The 18729-nt window shown below is 42.2% G+C and overlaps 1 protein-coding gene across 5 annotated transcripts in view; it reads right to left on the bottom strand.

Annotated features, from left to right (window-relative positions):
- RBMS3 (RNA binding motif single stranded interacting protein 3) overlaps positions 1-16455 on the bottom strand; it is a 705639-nt gene extending 689184 nt beyond the window's left edge. For 4 of the 5 annotated variants that reach the window (XM_077177065.1, XM_077177068.1, XM_054633915.2 and 1 more), the window contains exons 1-2: positions 16263-16455; positions 15424-15614 (exon numbers count right to left, since the gene is read on the bottom strand). In XM_077177065.1, coding sequence (XP_077033180.1) covers positions 15424-15603 — 180 coding nt within the window. In that variant the 5' untranslated portion in view covers positions 15604-15614; positions 16263-16455. The remainder of the gene's footprint in view (positions 1-15423; positions 15615-16262) is intronic. The other variant, XM_077177076.1, reaches the window with a different exon arrangement.
- Positions 16456-18729: the final 2274 nt, after the last annotated feature.

The following is an 18729-nucleotide window of genomic DNA, read 5'->3' as shown; positions in this document are numbered from 1 at the left end:
TAAAAATTAATTCTGAAAATATCAAGTACAATCATGGTTAAGTTTAAACAAAGGATATTTGCTAGTTCGTTCCAAGACTTAGTTGCACTCAAAACCCAATGAAAACTGGCTTTTACACATACAGGCACACAGAGACATTTGCCTATGGAATAGAAGTTTTAAATTATGGCTATTAAATGCATGGTATTTCTTAACGACAGCATTCATTGTTATCCTTGTAATAATACATTTGACAGAGGAAGAAAAGAGGAATTTATCGAAAAGCTGCCAATGGATTTTAATAAAAAATACTTCCCAATAGAAGGCAACAACATCCTTATCTACTAAGCCACAAGTGCTCGAGTATTTCTCAAGGAATTTAGAGGCACTATTTTGCAATAGAAACTTAGAGAAAGTTACAAAGAAGCAAATAAATCTAAAAATCAAACATACAGGACACTGAGTTGAAAGAAAGTAATTTCCCACATTAACATTCAGATCTATTATACATGCATACAAATTTCCATGCAAATCAGACTTCACTTATTGTGTATTTTGCCTTATTTAATGAAAAATGAAAAAGACAGAAGAACACCTAACCCCTTCCATTTTGCCTATTAAGTTGCTGCTGCCTGCAGGACCCTGGTGATGGCATTTCCACTGAGGCTAATCACAGAGAAGAAGTGTGCACATAAACAAGAGAAAACTCATGCTCAGGTTAGAGAGAGCAGCCACCCGGCCTGTCCGTCACGTTCACCTCTATTCACACAGTAATTGCTGCACTCTGGAAAGCTGACTAGACACATCATGATCTCAGAACACTAGTTATCCCCTACAGAACCATTTTCAAAATTGGTAAATAATACAGCTAAGTATAAAAGGAGGGACTGTCAAACAATTCAGCTTTAGAGAACTCACTTTCACAGAATGCGGAAAATTGGCGAAAGCAGCTGAAATACACAGTCAGTCCTGGTCACTGCTACAGCTGCAGTCCTGGCAGAGATGCCCCTTTGTGTCCCTGCCATGTGTGTGTCCCCTTGACACTTCCCTATTAACCTTCATTCCTCTTTTCCCACAGGGAAATGTGCTGGCAGTCTCCTGCCCCCCATCAGCTCCACACTAGTGGGACGTGCAGGCTGGATGGGCAGAGCTGCTGTGGGAAAGGCTTACAAAGAGCCCCATTTTGCTTCAAAATGCCTTCCTGCCAGCTCACTTCTCCTGCCTAACTCCACTATCTATAGCTTTCAAATGCTTCCCCTTCATAATCACACCTCCTACTATTCTGAAGACTATTTTCTGGGAACGCTGAACATATTTGTTGGCTCACTGGCCCCTAGCACACTGACTGCTCATTCAATAGCATTCACACAAGACTGGAAAAGACTTGTCATCCTCTTACTATCTGGCACTCTGTTAGTAGCTTACTACTGTTTCCCTCTGCAGTACAGGTCCAAATTGAATGTCAGACGTAGGAAAATGCCAGCAAAAGCTCCGGTTCACAGTCAGGAACCAGCCACAGGATACAGTCCAAAACTAGATACACACTGGCACATTACCATTATTAACACAAGGTTTGCCATGAGTAAAGCCCTTTGTCATTCTTCTTTTTGACAGTGAGGACAGGGAAAATTAGAGTTATTACAGTATTTCAAATATCTGCTGGGTGATAACATCCTATAGTGGTAGCATTAGTCAAAAACAGGCAGACACTAGGACAAACAGATTCTCCTGCTTCCATAGCCAGGACTTCTCAGAAGCAAATTCCCACAGAGATCACACAACCTACAGTGTAATTGTCTCCTGGTTGCCCAACTATTGAGAAAAGGAAGGAAGGGATTAGGCCTCTAAGTCTTCCTGCTCACCAGCCAGGCTGCCAAGTACATCCACCACCCAGCCTCATTCCTCCCACTGCCTGGCTCTGTGACTGGCTGACCTTCCCAGAAATCTGCACAGCCACAGCAAATACACCTGGGGCATTCCTGATGGTGGCTGAATTGTCAGCTAAAATAATCACCTGGCTGTCACTGGGAGCAACACAGGTAGGGCAAAGGGGAGCAGCTCAATGTGCATGCTTTCAGTCCTGGTAACATGGTAAACAGTTAACATATGGTAATTCTGAGGGGGTTGACACACTGCAGCAAATTATTAAAAGGCTGACACTCAGCCGAAAGAGCTGACACTTTAAAGTTACTCCCTAGCACAAAAGAGAAAAAATGAAAGTGAAATGTGACTGAACTGTTGTCTCGCATGCTCATATTTTGTTGACAAATTTATTTGTAGGTACGAATTCAGCCCTTTCTTAAGAGTGTCACCATCAGCTGCTGATAAAAAAAAAGCAACCTGACTCTATTACAGATGTGTTACTCTTCAAACTGACACTCCAGCAAGAGCAAGAGGACAAAGAATTCCACTCTTATATATCTGTTGTGCAGGCTGAGGCTACACTATCAACTGCAATATTTGACATTGTTACACATCCCTTCTAAAAAAGACTACTTAGAATTTGAAATATTGTATTATAATGAAATACCTCTTTAAATATATCAGCCTTGGAAAATGTAAGTTAGCCAACAGTTTCCACTTCAAAATACATTTCCTTTTTAAGGTCCTTCAAAACACTGTTCAGTTATTACACTCACTTTATATCAACTGTCTATTACCAAAAATAGATTCAGATTATGTATCACATCCCCAGCACACTGGTAATCCTTAGTTCTAAGACTGTTTTTGATAGAGTATGCAATTTTATACTGTTGAAATATTACATTTAGTGCTACATGAACATGTAAGTGTACAGGTTTCATTGGAGCAGCATTGTTTAATTACATAAAGGAAGATGGCACTTCTCACTCAAAACCTCAGAATTCCAAGATCTGATCATGCAAGTATGTAAAACTGCAGTTTTATTTATAGTTGCATTCACTTAAGACAATTGCCAGGTAATTCTTATTAACTTTTGGAGCTTAAATGCATCTGAAAACTCTCTGTAGATGCCATTTCATTTTAAAAACCATCAAAGCATTTTCCAGCACAGAATCGTACAGAAATGACGTGGAAGATTTACAGCATTCTCCTGCTCCAAGGAAGGATAATTCCTAATCCCAAACAAAATCTCATCAAGGGACTTTCTAGAGAGTTTTGTGTGGAACATAGTAAGATTTGAACAATGCATGCTCAGTAAAATTGTAATTTTAGTAAACTTTAAATCTTCAGATTTATTTCAAAAGAGATCTGTCCATGTTCCTTCCTTTTTCTTATTTTCCAAATCTGGAAATTTCTCCCAAAATTATACTGCTCAAAACAATCCTCTTATAGCTCTGAAGAATAGAAGTGAGTTTCAATTTCCCATTGATACTATAGAATATCATTCTCCTAAGTGTGCAAATGTAAGAATTCTGTAAGTTGTTAGAGCACTAACAATGCACAACTAACCCCATCTGAACCTGCTAATACACCTTCCTCTGGATTATTTTTTAACAATCTGTACTTCCCCACTCCCTCATGCATAATTTCTACTCGTAACAAGTTTTACTTGGTCATAAATCATTTTAAGTCAGTAAAATATAACATGCCTGTGAAAAATGTGGTGAAATTCCTTTGCTAGTAGGACACAAAATTTGTCCTTAGCCTACATGAAGTCAAATACTAGATCTCAGCTTTAAAGATGCTAAAGCACTTTTCCAAACCCTGTGTTTTTAAAATTTAATAATTTACTACTCCTTTTGATCCTTACACTTCTGGGCTGATGCTGAAGTGCTGTCAGAGAGGTACAGTAACAGTCATGGCAAGGGTGTGGTCTCTGTTTTCTGTTGCAGAGTCCGTAGGAGCACTGTCAGCCAGTACACCCTGGCACTGGTTTGGAAGGAGACCAGAAGAGAGGACAGTAACAGCCTACAGATGTGAGGTAAGACTTTGTCCCTCTCTGTAGCCAGCACTGCATTGGCATCCAGCACCAGCTGCACAAATGGAGTATGGGAATAGTATTTTACCTATGGTGAATGTGCCTCCAGATACTACAGACCAAGCAGTGGCCTGCCATACAAGCAGGTCACACTCCCTCATTCTTGCCAACTGAGGGAAAAGGATGAACTGCCTTGTTCTTCTTTTCTGTAACTTAGCCTTTAAAATAGATCCCATTTATGCATTTTACATTGGTTTGGCTTTTAAATATGAGATTTATTATTTTTGCCTCACTGCTGTATGTATGCTTCTCCCCCATTATTTTATGCACCATGATAACATAACAAGTGTTGGTTGGAAGAACTCAACATTTTCTGCCTTTACTCTGCACAACACATACACTTCTGTTTGTGCACAGAGTAGCTTGATGCACACAGTGCATTTCTGTACTTTTCATTTGGTAGCTCACCTTTTAAATTCTCTGCAGTGATCTCCACACCACCTTTCAGAGGTCCTGACCCTGGCTACTGAACTTCTGTACTTCTCACAGTGTTCTGGGTAGCTGTGACAGTCTCTGCCACAGCTGTACGACAAAACAGGACCACACTGCATACTGAGATTATTGATACCACAGAACTGTGTGTCAACAGGTGTAACTGCTCTGACCTGACTCTTAAAAATGGCAAAAGTTCTACCTACGACAGATTCATCTATAATTTTCCTTTGTGTAGGTGAGAAACAAGTCATGTCTATCAGCAAATAAAAGAGTAATGCTGTTAACTATTGCATCACTGTGTTTCCCTGCTCCTAGTTCTTATTATCACACAGTACATAGTATATAAGTACCTGTTATCTATGGTTTTCTGACTTTATTGTCTATAGTCTCTTCCAGTTACTACCATCAGATGTGGATGTATGACTAAGAGGTGTCACACTATGATCGCAGGTAACATGCACAGTCACTTGTGAAATGCAGTCTGATGTTGCAGAATGACACCTTTCCATGGGCTTTGCTTGAATCTGCAGACAAACATGGGCAGTATGGAGAGCTCTGGATACCAGGAATAATGCCACAGTCAATAGGACAATGTGACCAAACTGATAACGTGCTGTGAGGAGCTAAGTCTGACTCCAAAACAGCAGCAATTGTGTGACTGCATCACCTGATTGGTTAGGAAGACCTCAGTGACTGTTTTGTGTGCAGCAGCATACAAAAGCATATGACTGCAAAACAACGCCTGAAGAGAGAAAGTTGTTGAATCTTACCAACAGGCAGAACATGCAGAGCAGAGAGCAGACCAGAGAGCCCAGAGCTTTTTTCCTGCCCTGAGCAGTGTTTCCCAGCACACGATGATCCCTGTTTTGATGTTGATCTGGCTGATTATCTCATGCCAGTCCTGTCGTAAAGATTCCCTGAGACACACTGACCTTGATCACCTCTGATACTCTAACCTCCACATGGCCTCTCTCTGAATTGATCCATCAATTATTTGTCTTCTGCACAGGGTGTGTCCTCTTGACAAGTTCAAGAAGTGGCACCCTTGGATCCCATTTTAAGGTCAAACCAGGCTATGCTTTGCGTAAGACCACAACAGCACGTGACACCGCATTAGCCACCTCCCTACTGTGGGAGGCAAAGTAACTCTAACACTGTTGCTGCCTTGCTCTCTTGAAAACCGGCATGGCTTTCATTCCCTCTAAGCTTGCTACTCCTCCCTTCTCCCTTTGGAAAGGTATTCATGACCTCCTCCAAACTTTAATGTTCTCTATTTAAGCAAAAATTTCCCCGAGCGCACAACAGGCACCCTTTAACTACATGCACTGAAGCGACTACAGAACATCTGTGGATGTCTGTCTTTGAGGCCATGCCAGCAACCTCACCATTTCCCTGCATCCATCTTAACAGCCATCTGATAATGGTGTGTCATTTCCTGTGCCACACCATGTGTGCAGGGATGTAGATGATAATGCGGATGCTGGCTGCTCTGCTTCAGGAAAAAGTCATTTTATCACTTGGAAATTTCAGCATGTCCCTGACATAGTAAAGTTGAAACATGCTTCCAGTTATAAATTAGTTCATATAGAAGCACTCTATAAATGGACTGATCTTCCCAAAACCACTTACTAGATCGGGGAAAATTTAGTTTAAGAGCATATCCTATGATAGTGGGAGAAATAAGACAGAACAAAAAATGGGGATTATTTAAGTTCCGAGATCTTTGGGGAGATCCCTTTTAGCCTGTCATATCTCAAACCAAACTAACCTAAATATTATTGTATCTATTTTCTTTGGCAATGGCTTGCTTTTGCCATTTATTAGATATTACACAATAGGTGGGAGAAAGTAAGCCAATTAATTATTAAAAGTGGTTTTCACACACTTTGAAAGTCTGCATGTCCTCGAAGCACACTCAACAAAGTTAACAAGGCTAACCAGGGTACTGTACAACGTCTGTCAAGCCTCAGTTGACGTTTTGTGAATGCTGCGAAATTCTGCTGTGTGCTTCCTTAACTCCACATGGACCCAGTGCACACTTCATAAAGCTCTTTTGCCTCAGAACACAAACATTACAAACCTCTCTCTGATAGCCCTACTCAAAAGTTGCTGCTTTCAATTAGTTTTCCAGCTACTCCCTCTTTACCCCTCCATGTCACTCCCTCTCATTCTTAATTCACCTGAAGAGCACAAGTTATTTACAACCTACCCCCACACACCTGCCCATCTCTGAGGACTTGTAGTCACCCTTCCTATGTCATGTCTGATTCACACATCAAGGCAATAAACCACTCTTTTTGAATCCAGAGAAAAGCACAATGCCTATTTATTTATATTATGTTGAATACAAAATTGCTACTAAATATAATAGCCATAAAAGTTATCTTTGCTAGATACTAGCCCTTTAACTCCCTTTCCACAAAGACCTTGAGTAGTTTGGGTCCAAAACCAGATTTTCTGCTATGGTCTCCTAAAAATCAGTACAGACTCAGTAATAAACTCAGTGAGAAAACCCATCACTGGGTAATAGCAAAAAAGAGATGTCAGTGGTGCTTGAGGCACTTGTTGAAATCAATTAACACACTCTGTGCTGATGGAACAGGCATGGGTTCCACAATATTTTCATTTTATTCTCCAATCAATTATAAGAATCTTTTGCAGAGGGTCTAGAACTAAAGGGGGAAATGTTACCTTTATTTTCCCTGCACTTTCTGATCACATTATCACTTTGAATAACCTGTGTCGAATAGCTTTTTGGAAACAATAAACCCTGTAACCATAGGACAAGGTGTTCAATGGAATGAACTCCAAAGCCCAGGAACACTAAGTGCATTAACCAAGCTTTGTGGATTGAGTCTGTAATTTTGATTCACTCAACACTTGCTTTTCAGTCAAAGAAACTATTCCTATTCTGCTTCTGTAACAAGATTTGTCTTCATATAATATATAACAAAAATAACAGCTGCATTTAAACACATGGCAGAAGCCATTAGGCATGGAAGAATTACTCTTTTTCTAGTAAATCATGGCTGTCTAACAAATTTTATACATGACTGTCCTTGTCATACTATGAGCCAAATGTTGTCTTGTTTTATCCCAGTTAAGATGCACTGGTTACTAGAGTTCCTGAAAAAAATTATATTGCCCCTGTATCTCAGAATGCAATGTGGGGAACTGAAATAAAACAAAAAATTTTGTTATAGGCAGAGGAGAATTTCAGAACCATGCAGAAAGGATGACAGTGAGGAAGCAAAGAAACTACTGTAGAATACTAACATCTGCATTCCCTTTCAGATCCATTTTTTTTTTCCTTCTACACATTTAAACATCACACTAAAACCTGATCTGACCCCTACTTTTATGGAAATTATTATCAGTGGTCCTGTTGTTTCTTTTCCCATTTGCAGCTGTAGTCCCATTTTCTTTACTATTTGGGTATTTTCAGAGACAAGATGTTAAAAAACAATAACTCTACCAAGACTCTGCAACTTTTTATACCGTTGCCGGACAATTACTACTGGCAGCGAGTCAGTAGAGAAATCCACCTAGCACAAGGTGCTGGGAAATAATCCCAGTCCCTGTATGAGCAGCATGTCTGCAGCCAGGCAGAGAACAACCAAATATGGAACCAAAGAAAAACTGAACCACTTCACACATCAGTAACTATACGTCTCTCTTAGCTTAGGCAATTAAGTAAACTGAAACCTCAGTCTAGTAAAAATTGCTGTGCTGTAAGGATTCAGCAGAACAGTAAGTTTTTATCACAGATAGAGATGGTCTAAAAACACTGCGAGCATCTAGGAAAACACTGGGAATAGCATGCAACAACATGGCCATTGTTCGTCTCTAGCTTCATTGATTATCCATTGTTTGAAGCCTCAGATTTGTTACAAGCTGGCACTCAGCTCTTGGCTAGGAACTCCTGTGAATACTAGGCTTTTGAGAACAAGCTCTACTTAAGTGGGAAGGATATGCCATGCACTGGCCAAGCTCTGAGCTGTCATATGCAGTCCTGAATAGGACTGCTTTCCAGTCTCAGCACATAGGCATGAGCACATACCACTACATCTGAGTCAAGGCAATGGCCCAACTGCTCAAGAGGAGATAACAAAGCCCTTTTCAGTGCTGCATCTTCGTCCAAGTAGGAATCCTCACAACCCTTCTGCAGCCAAGACAAAATTGCCTTTAACCAGAGAGTCAGTTCTGTGTCTTCTGCATACAAAACTTGTGGTTGTGTTGCCGATGATTCAAGAGCATTGTTTAGCTCCCACCCATGATGTTCATTGTTTATGTCGCTGGATTTGTTATTCAATCAACTACATATGCACTTAATTTCACTTTGTACTAACTCTAAGCAGTATTTACTTTTCATGAAATGTCTGTATTACAATGAATATGTTTACTACAGGAACCAGTCAGAGTATGATCACCTTTTCAAGCTTCATCCACTTATTCATCAGTGGGATGAAAAATTTATACAGTTGTAAGACTGATAAACTTCATCAAAATATTTCTCATATGATTTATTTGAGAGGACAACTATTTTAAATAGCATATTCTTTTCTCGGAAATCTCTGTATTAGGTAAAATTTTACAGAATCATTCACATGCACTATCATGTGTGTTTTTTTAACACAGACACAGGCAAATCACAGATGTCAATTCCTTGTTCTCCAACTTTATGCTTTAACATAAAACACACATTCTCCACATTCCAGATTCTGGGATTCAGTTAATTATCTTCTCAGTAGCTGGGAAAGTGCTGCGGTTTTTATTTAGTGTAAGAATAATGTTGTCCTACTGTTGACATCTACTTAAGGTAAGATTTTTTCCCATATCGTAGAATCATGGAATCTTAAAGAGGTTTGTGTTGGAAGGGACCTTAAAAACCATTTGGCTCCAAACCCCTTGCCATGGGTAGGGACACTTTCCACTATACTGGGTTGCTTAAAACCTCTTCCAGGTGCCTCACCACTCACACAGTTTATTCCTAATGCCTAATTAAGAATTATCTCTTCCAGTTTAAAGCCTTTCCCCTCGCCCTGTCATTCCATGCCCTTGTAAAAAGTCCCTCTACAGTTGTCCTGTACACACATTCCCCTTTACACACTGAAAGGTTGCTTAGGGTCTTCAGAGCTTTCTCTTCTCCAGCCTCTTTCCACTGGAGAGGTGCTCCAGCCCTCTGATCATCTTTGTCGCCTCTTCTGGACTCACTCCAGCAGCTCCATGTCCTCCTTATGTTGGGGTACCAGAGCTGGATGCAGTACTCCAGGTGGGGTGCACAAGAGTGGAGCAGAGGGGGAGAATCATTGCCCTTGACCCGCATGCTGGTCATGCAGTAAAAGGAATTGCCAAAACACGAGACAAAAATTAATTTTGGTGATATGAATATGATGAGGTCTTGTTCCCAATATCTTGTCTCCTTTTGGATTCTTTGATGTCTAATAGAACATGAGTTTGTTATTCTTGACTTCAGATACTAACAGTTTCTCTCTTTCTCTCTCTTCTTCGCATCTGCTTAATTTTGTAACAGAGGCACAATCCTAGGTTCATCTAAGGATTCATTCTCTCACTAGAAAAAAGAGTGAGGCAGATACATGAAATGCATCAAAATGCAGAAGTAGACCTGCCTGCAAAGCAAGGCTTTCAGTTCATAATGAATTTCCTCTTTTTTATTTTTTAATCTGAATTTTTTACTTAGTCTCCTCAAAGCAGATAGCTCTTGGGTCTTGCTCATCAAAACAGGTTAATGGCAGGGCTAATAGCTTTGCTGCCCACATCAGCAATACAAAGAACTAAAACCTCCCTTTCAGAGGCACCTGCCAGGCACTCTGGCTTTGGGCAGCCATTCCAGGAACATGTGTCCAGGAGTCTCCCCATACAGTCATGAGTTAGCCTGGCCCAAAGCTGTGATCTGGGAATGTGCAGGATAAATACTTGAATATGAGGGACTCAGAATATCCTGGGTCTGGGGCTTTGGGTCAGGCTGAACACTCAGGCAGCCACCAGGCTCTGGGAACCCTGAAAGAACAGGGCACTGACTTTTTTTCAGACCACTTCATCAGGAAGAAACTGAACTATGCAGATCAATACCAATATCACAATGGTCCACACACAGATAGGAACAGCTTAAGAATAAAGAACAGATGCTTAAGAGTGGATCTGAAAAAGACAGAGTTGATGTTGCTGAGCTGGGGAATGATTTCTGAAATCTTCTTACCAATGATTTAGACAAACACGTTATTCTCTGGCTCTGTCCTCACTTTAAGCATACACTTGAATTTTTGTCTGACATCAAAAGCTCAGAATACCAACAACCACAAGTATAGTTTTCTGCCATATCTGTGTGGTGAAGAATTTGACCATCTGTCCACACAATGGCCTGACCTTGACTATTCATGCCTGCATTACATCTTGGCAGAACCATAGCCCATGATACACTTGGCACAAAGCCTTTAGTACTTAGACACTCCAACTAATACAAGGTGGTGCATTTTACACTATTATCAGGAGAAGCTGCTACCACAAGCAACCAGTAGTGTTGTCTATTTCTGCTTTCTTCATCCTACACACCCCATCCTGGTTCCTCATAGCCATTACTGATTTCAGTTTCAGTTTTTGGTTCTTAACTTCTGATTGCTCAATGGGATGGGTCCAGATTATCTGGCAAAAGAAAACTCAGTCAAATTTCCAAGAAACATGACAGTGGTTGACAACTCCTCTTCTGTTCACAATGGAACTGCCTGAGGTAACATAAGCACATCTGATCTCAGACTGGAGTGATCTACCCCCTGAAAGAATGCCCATCATCTGCTTCAAGCATAAACTGCATTTCTTGAGCCTTCTCTCTCTAAATGTAAACATGCCATAACATTTGGATTTCTGAATCAAACATAACTAAATACATAAGAGAAACTATTAAAAAAGAATTCCCCTGAAGCGTCTTCCACTATTCCTGACCTACTGCTTGTGGAGGATGAGTGAACAAGCACTGCATAGTTGATAGCAGTATTGTAAATACACTAGCAGAAGGCTTTCAGAGACTGATGATCAGATCATGTGTACAGTAGAACAGAATCCCCAAGTTAATACCAAGTGCCTTTCCCCAAAGCACTCAGCTTTTTCCCTCTAGAAGCTCACACTTGGCTGCCATTATCACACAGCACTATCACAGATGAGCATCCTGGGAAATAAAAAAAACCCACAAAACACCTCAGAACTCTTGCATCAAACACTGGTGAATTCGTTGTCAACCAGAATACAATGTAGCCAGCCCACATAATGCTATAACCTCAGTGTGCTCATTTCCATGTAAATACACAGAAGTTCTTCACTTTGGAGACATTTCACAGATGGTTTTATATCTGGAATGTAGGTATAAAGTGTAAGCTCTGGAGGTGCTTGTAGATCATTTGTGCTAAATGATTTGTGCATACCAGAGAGATGCAGAAGTCTTCCTCAGTATAAAACATTACATTACCAAATCCATACCTTGGACCAACTTCTGGAAAACTTGGGGGCTTTGGAAAATGAAAACACTGTAATAGATGGGCTGTAGCCAAGGGCTTGAAAGTCCTAATGCAAGGCTCAAGGTATCACCTCTGGGAAAACTCTACCCATCCTGAGCTGTGAGCTGTCACAAACCTCACCCACAGTCACCGGTTTGCAAAAGAACTGCAAAGCTGCCTTCTACTCCCAAAGAGCTCCAAAGTGATCCTTGTAAAGATGCAATCATTCCAAGATAAGCTGGAAAGAATCCTTGGTACAATTTAAGGGCCTGGATCTGTTGGCACCGAGTCATCATGGAGTGGCAAGATGGTGTGACAATACACCCACACAACCTGTCACAGGCATCAGCTGCACCTCCAGCCAGGAATGAACAGCCAGGATTGCAGGTTGTTCTCTCCCCCAGTCACTCACTTTGCCATACTGGAGAATGTCAACATGCTTCTGTATATAGGATTAGACCTATATGCTTTTAACTAAAATAACAGAAAACATTGTAGGAGTGTTGAAAAATATTTTCTGATGTGTTTTGCTTTAAGAGAAAAAAATAGTATCCATATAGTCAGCCTATTAGCTCTTTAAATCTTGCACTCTACTATTTGTGCTTCATTTTCTCCCACCCAAATGGCAACTAGGCTTTAAAGCACCAAGCACTGTATACTTAATAAATTATAAAGTCAAGCTTCATAATTTCTAATCTCATACATCAGTCAGAGATGGTCTCAACAGAAAGATATATGAGAAGTAACCTAGGTCTTCCTCCAACAAAGCACTTAAGCACACACTTCAGCACGTCAGCATCCCAGCTGAAGACAGGGGGATATATTTCAAGTTACACACATTTCAAAATTTTATTGAAGCTCAATGACAAATAAACTAATATACAGCAGGGAAAAAACCTTCAGGATCAATATAAGGGAGACTACGGTAGTATCTTCTACTGAAATTCCATAGACTTAGGAAAACACTTGCTTTGGTTAATTCAATGTTCCTTTTGGAGGCAGTGACAAAAAAATACTTTTATTAGAACATAAACTTGACCCAGCTCCTTTTAGATGGAACTTTTTTATGTCCACTGGAAATGGAGCTCAATGATTAAATATGAGATTTTTATAATTGAAGCATGATCCCAAAAAGCAAATCTGACAGTGAAATCATGAGACACTGCAAGATCTTAATATTAAGGTAGTCATAATTATACATTGTCAGGAATCCAGGTTCTAGTGTCCTTTACAATTTCCACGTAGAGCGCTGACACTTCTAGCATGTACCAGTGTGCCTCGGACGTTTGTATAAGGGCCAAGAGAACAGTGGTACAGTTATTTCAATCAATTTAGAAAGTTCTTAGATAATATTTCCAGAAATGCTTGAGTTCAGTTTTGTAGTTGACTTGAGTTTTTTTCACAATAGTGTTGGATTTTACTATCCCTCTAATGGTTTTTCCCCTTCTCATTATATTTCTGTTGCCAGTACTTTACCAGATATCTGAAATAGTTCTGCACTAATAAGAAGTACTGGTTGTCCTGGGACAGCATCCAGAAAAGACACATACATTTAGGGAGGTTTGAAATATCACAGCACATCCCAAAAATACAAGCTAGTCATTGCAACAACCTTGGCAATGGCAAACTTGGAAAAGCTAATAGTGGAATTTAAAAAGATTAATATATCACAGTACTTTAGCATGGCTATAGATAGAACAAAAAACCAAAAAAAGAGGTAGTACTTTTGTTTACACGTCCAGAAAATGCTGGCAGATACAGAATAAAAGAGTGCAATCCTGAGTCGTCTAAACACATTGATTAGCCACACCACAGAGAATCAGGCCTTCTTTGGTGTTCATTCACCTTGAGATACACCTTCTTTGCCTTCCTCATGTCCATGATTGGTAAAACATTAGACTGTGTGGTACATCAGAAAGTAATTATTGAGCATGGATTTCTGCTGATGGCAGGGTTTTAAAATTCTCGAGGCAGTGGCAAAACAAAGTCATGTAAATGGCAACCTTGGCTCTACATTTTAATTATTTTGAAATAAAATAATTTCAAGTTTAGTAAGTAGCACAGTGCAAGGAAAGGGATCCTAGAAACAAATCACACACACACACAAATCATTCAGCTAGGTACAGTAACATGCAGTCACGACAGAATTAAATATTCATAAACTCAAAGGAGATGGAATTCTGTGCTCATCTATCACAATATGTAAGCCACCAGTTACCATTTTAAAAATAAAGCCCTTGGATCCACCCTCTTAAGCTGTACGGGCCCTGTTTAAATGATCCAGCGTCAATACCCTCTTTTAATTAAAACAATAGCACAGATTTTACCGAACAGTAACAAGCCCAAAAGTGTAGGAGGCAAATGCTGAAAACTAGGAGTCTATATTTAAAAATACAATTTTTAAAAAATGCAACATGAGAAATCTTTCTCATGACAACTGGAGCTCTAGTCATGCAAATATGTGGTGTGACATAGTTGTTGCATTGATTTATTGCATTGCACGCTTACATTCCTTCATTGTGTTACTGTTCTCTTACACATTTGTAACAAAACCAAACTATAGTAAAACTAGTTGAAGAAACACGGCTCAAATCCAGTACATGCCAACATTTCTTTTTTACGTTACTCTAGGATTATAATCTGTTTGGGGATATCTGTGCATCCAGACAATTACTCGGATTTCAATAAAATATAAACGGATGTGTTTTACAGTCTAGCACACAGGGATCACACCTTGCAACCATCACGGAATTACGATGAAACTTAAACATTTACCAGTCTCTGCCTGTCACAGACCTACAGACACAGCAGAATTCATCGGCTTCAGTTTAGCAAACCCACGCCGAGAAAAATGAATGAAGACAGTGCCCACAGACAAAAGCACTGATCAATGCACTCCGCTGACATTATCTTAATGGCAACCTTTTTCCATCCCATCCTCCCTACTTTCCGATTCTCCCAGCAGCAGACACATCCGCACCAAAGGGTGCGATCTGACCCATTTCTCGCTCAACTTCGTCACCCGCAGGTTCTCACTCGGCAGCGAGCAGCCGTCCCCCGGTCCGCAATGACACAGCAGGGCTGGAGGGACACAGCGCCCGGGCTCCTTCCCCCCAAGTGACTCGCCCCTCGCCGCCGGCTGGGAGTCGAGGCGAGGCGCGGGGAGGGAAGGGGAGCGGCGGCCCCGCCGGCCGCGGCCCCTCGAAGTGAGGTTAAACTTTGGCGGCGGCACCTGGGCCGCTCCCGCCGGGCGGGCGGGCGGAACAATGCCCGGCGCCCCGGGCCCGGCGGCGGCGGCCCCGCGCTCCCCGCCCCGCCACCCCCGTGTCCTCAGACAACCTCGGCCGCCGGCCCCCCGCCTCCCGCCGCCGCCGCCGCCGCCGCGCTGACAAAGGGCGGCGCGGGGCTGCCCGCGGCCGGGGCCGGCGGGGAGCGGAGCGGCAGCGGCAGCGGCCCCGCCCGCCCCGCCGAGCGCGGCCCCGGGCAGCCGGCCCCTCCGGCGGGCGCGGCGCCGGCCGGCCGGCGGCGGAGCGGACCTACCTTTTTGTCCTCTTTCTCAGTGCCGTGCCTCCGCTCCGGGTGGCCGCTGTCGGCGGCGGGGGCCGGCTCCGCGGGCTGCCCATCGCGGTGGTGCGGGCGCTGGTGCGGGCAGCCGCCAGACCCCGCCGCCGGGGGGATGGGCTCCGGGCACGGAGAAACTCCCTTAACATCCATCTCCATCTTCCAGTTCACTGTATTGCGAGACAAAAGCAGGCAAACACTTTCCACCACCCCGCGTCTTTCTTCTGCTTTCCTTTCTCCCTCTTTTCTTTTTCCTTCTTTCTTTCTCTCTTTTGTTTTTTCCTCCTTCCTCCCTTCCTTCCTTTTCCCCCCTCAGGAGGCCGTGACACGCATGGCTCTGGCCGCGGCTGCTGCACCGATCCGGCGGCTGCAATTCTCCCCTAGATCCTCCAGACTTTTGTATCCAGCGTGCGTGTGTAAGAGTGACTGTGTGTGTCTGTGTGTGTGCGTGTGCGTGTCCTTGGCACGGCGGCCTTCAATCGCCCCGAAACAGCAAACGCTAACTAAGCAGATCTCTCGCCACGAAGATCAACTCCCGGCCCCAGCCTAATTGTGGTGGTTATTTACTTTACGCTATCTGTGTCCCAGGCCCGGACAAGCCCTCCCGGCTGCAGCCCTTTGAACAAAGTTAACTGGAGGGAGCCGAGCCCGGGGAGGGGGTGGGGGCGAGGGGAAACCGCCGGGGTTTAACACGGGGGAAGTGACAATAACCCGGTAATGTCAAGTAAAAGTTAAACCTCCCCCTTCCTCCCCTCCCCCTCCCCTCTCCACAGCCCAGGCAAGCGCAATACAGCAAAGCAAAACAAGCGATTTCAGACCTGTGCAAGGTGCTGGTGGCGAGAAGAGAGGAGCATTTACCCGATTGTTGCTTTTATTTTATTTTCCCCTCGCCTCTCCCCCCAGCACCACCCGCTATTGCAAATGTGGGCTCCTTGATGTTAATCTCCTCTCAGCGGTCTGAGTCTATGCGTGTGACTGGAGCTCCCTCTCTCTCAGGCTGCCAGCGCCACGCAGCACTGCACAAGGAGAACTGAAGTAAGGAGAAAAACAAGAACAAATCCAGGCTGGAAATCTAAATTAGTGCTAGCCACCGGCTCTCCGATTTTATCAACACAGATAAAAGAAAAGAAAAAGAAAAAGAAAAAAAAAATCGCGTGTAAGCTGCTAAATCAGTTGTGACCGCAGTGCACTCTAGACTGTTTTATTCTTTGTGTTATCTTCCTTCTCAGACTGAAGTTAGACATGATAGGGAAAAAAATGCAATCTCATTAAGAGTGGTTTATACCAAAACAAGAATTTCTTAGTGATGCCAGAGCCAAGCCAACTCTTCAGCTAGTCCCCTTTTCATTTCGAAGAGATGAATGGTGAGCACAGACCTGATCGTTCTTAAATCAGGACACCATCAGGTGACCAGTCTGCACTTCTAAATATAACACCCTATTGTCCTGAGGAGCAGCTGCTCTGGAAGTTAACTGGAAACATCTCCTAAGAGCCTGCAGTGCAAAGATCTGATCTATACATCATCCAGCTGATGCATGTACTGACCTCTCCAACAGCGACTACCAGCTCTGCGCAGATACCGGGCCACATCCTCAGGAGCTGGTCTGTTTTACGCCAAGAGAGAGCCTGTCCCGGGATATTTTGGGAAGCAGGTGACTATCAAGTACTTCATGACACCCTTTTATTCCTGGCCTTGGGTTGTGTTATCCCCCAACAGTGTTGTTACTGTGGGAACCTGAACAGTTCTTATTGTTACAATATATTCAGACAAAGGGCAAGAGCTAACCTTGCAATAGAGAAAAAAAAGGCTTTGTCACACCAAAACTGAATTTTTAAAATACACATCTCTAAAAATCCTTTTATATTGTTCTCAAAGCATGTCAAGTATTTACAATCCCTGCTATTTTCTCAGATTGGTGCAAATGAGGAGCCCTACTGCTGAAATTGCCAGCATAAATGTTTAAAATTGAGGTAAATAATTAGACAATCAAGCCATATATATTAACTTTTATAATCAAATACTTCAGACTACTTACAGTCATCCATTTGTAATAATTACAATAGACTTTATTGAAAGCCTGCATTTTGAGGTAGAAAGCCTTATACCTTCTGGACACTCTTGCAGTTCTGGTCTCATAAGCAGAAAGCAGTACAGACTGCAGACAGGCACTTTGGAGGGGAGGGCTGCACAGCCACAATGGCTGCACAACGTGTACCAAGGTGGACTTGACAGCAGAATTGTCCAGAACAAAGCAGTGAGCCCACACAGCTGATAAGCCATCCCACTGTCTGTCCACCTGCACAGTCACCCCTTCCTTCCACAGAGAAGAAGTCATGCAAGGAACAAACTTCTGTCCTCTAGAGCTTTTCAGTCAAAGTACTCCCAGTATCACAGGTTGGAAAATGGCAAAATAAAAGTGAAAATAAATACATTGTTCATTCAGGCACTACAGTGCACATTTTTGAAAACAACTGATAAATTAGGTAGAAAACTTCCCATGGTGAGTAATACTAAATAATCCTGTTAGAAAATAACAATTCCCAATCTACCATCTCAAGGACTGTAAAGTAAAATTCAAAGCCAAACCAAGCCACCTAAAAATACAGAAACACTTACCCAAATATAAATATTGGTCCATGTGCTCTGAAGATTACTGGAGCTGGACATTGGCAGAGAACCAACTAAAACTAATTCCAAAGGTGGGGGCCCTGGACTCAGAAAGCTCTGCTCCTAATCCTAGAGAGTTTAACCCCCAAAACCAAAAGAAACTTCTGAGATAGTTTAAGTGAACATGATCATACTTAAGAAGAAAAGGGCAGGCCCTAGACTATATAAAAGTCAGTACTAAGTTTTGCCTTTAGCTGATTTCAAACTTCCCTTTCTTCTTCTTTTTTTACCCCATCTTTCCTTTCTGTGCTGCAAGAGATTTACAACTCTATTGCAAAAATAAAATTATTAAAATCAATTCATCATAACAGTGTGCTCTCAGTTTCTCTGCACAAACCAGATTGCTGTTATTCAAAGGATTTCTAGAGAACTCTAAGTAGAATATATTTTTTTAGGCTAAGGTAAAGTTCTGAATAATCATTGCAAATATCAGTGAGAGAAATAAAGATCTCGAGGCCAAGCACAATTTGAGCTAGAAACAGTAACTACAAATCTAGAAATGCTAACAGATTGGACAGGAAAACATGATCTGAACCAGCAGCCTGGGGAGATAGGAAGCATGACCTCCTTCCAGTGGTCCTTCTGAAGAATGGGACTACAGACCATGATAATGCAAT

The sequence above is a fragment of the Agelaius phoeniceus genome, chromosome 1, assembly GCF_051311805.1.
Source record: "Agelaius phoeniceus isolate bAgePho1 chromosome 1, bAgePho1.hap1, whole genome shotgun sequence".
In the NCBI taxonomy this organism is placed as follows: domain Eukaryota; kingdom Metazoa; phylum Chordata; class Aves; order Passeriformes; family Icteridae; genus Agelaius; species Agelaius phoeniceus.
This window is presented reverse-complemented; position numbering and strand designations above follow the sequence as displayed.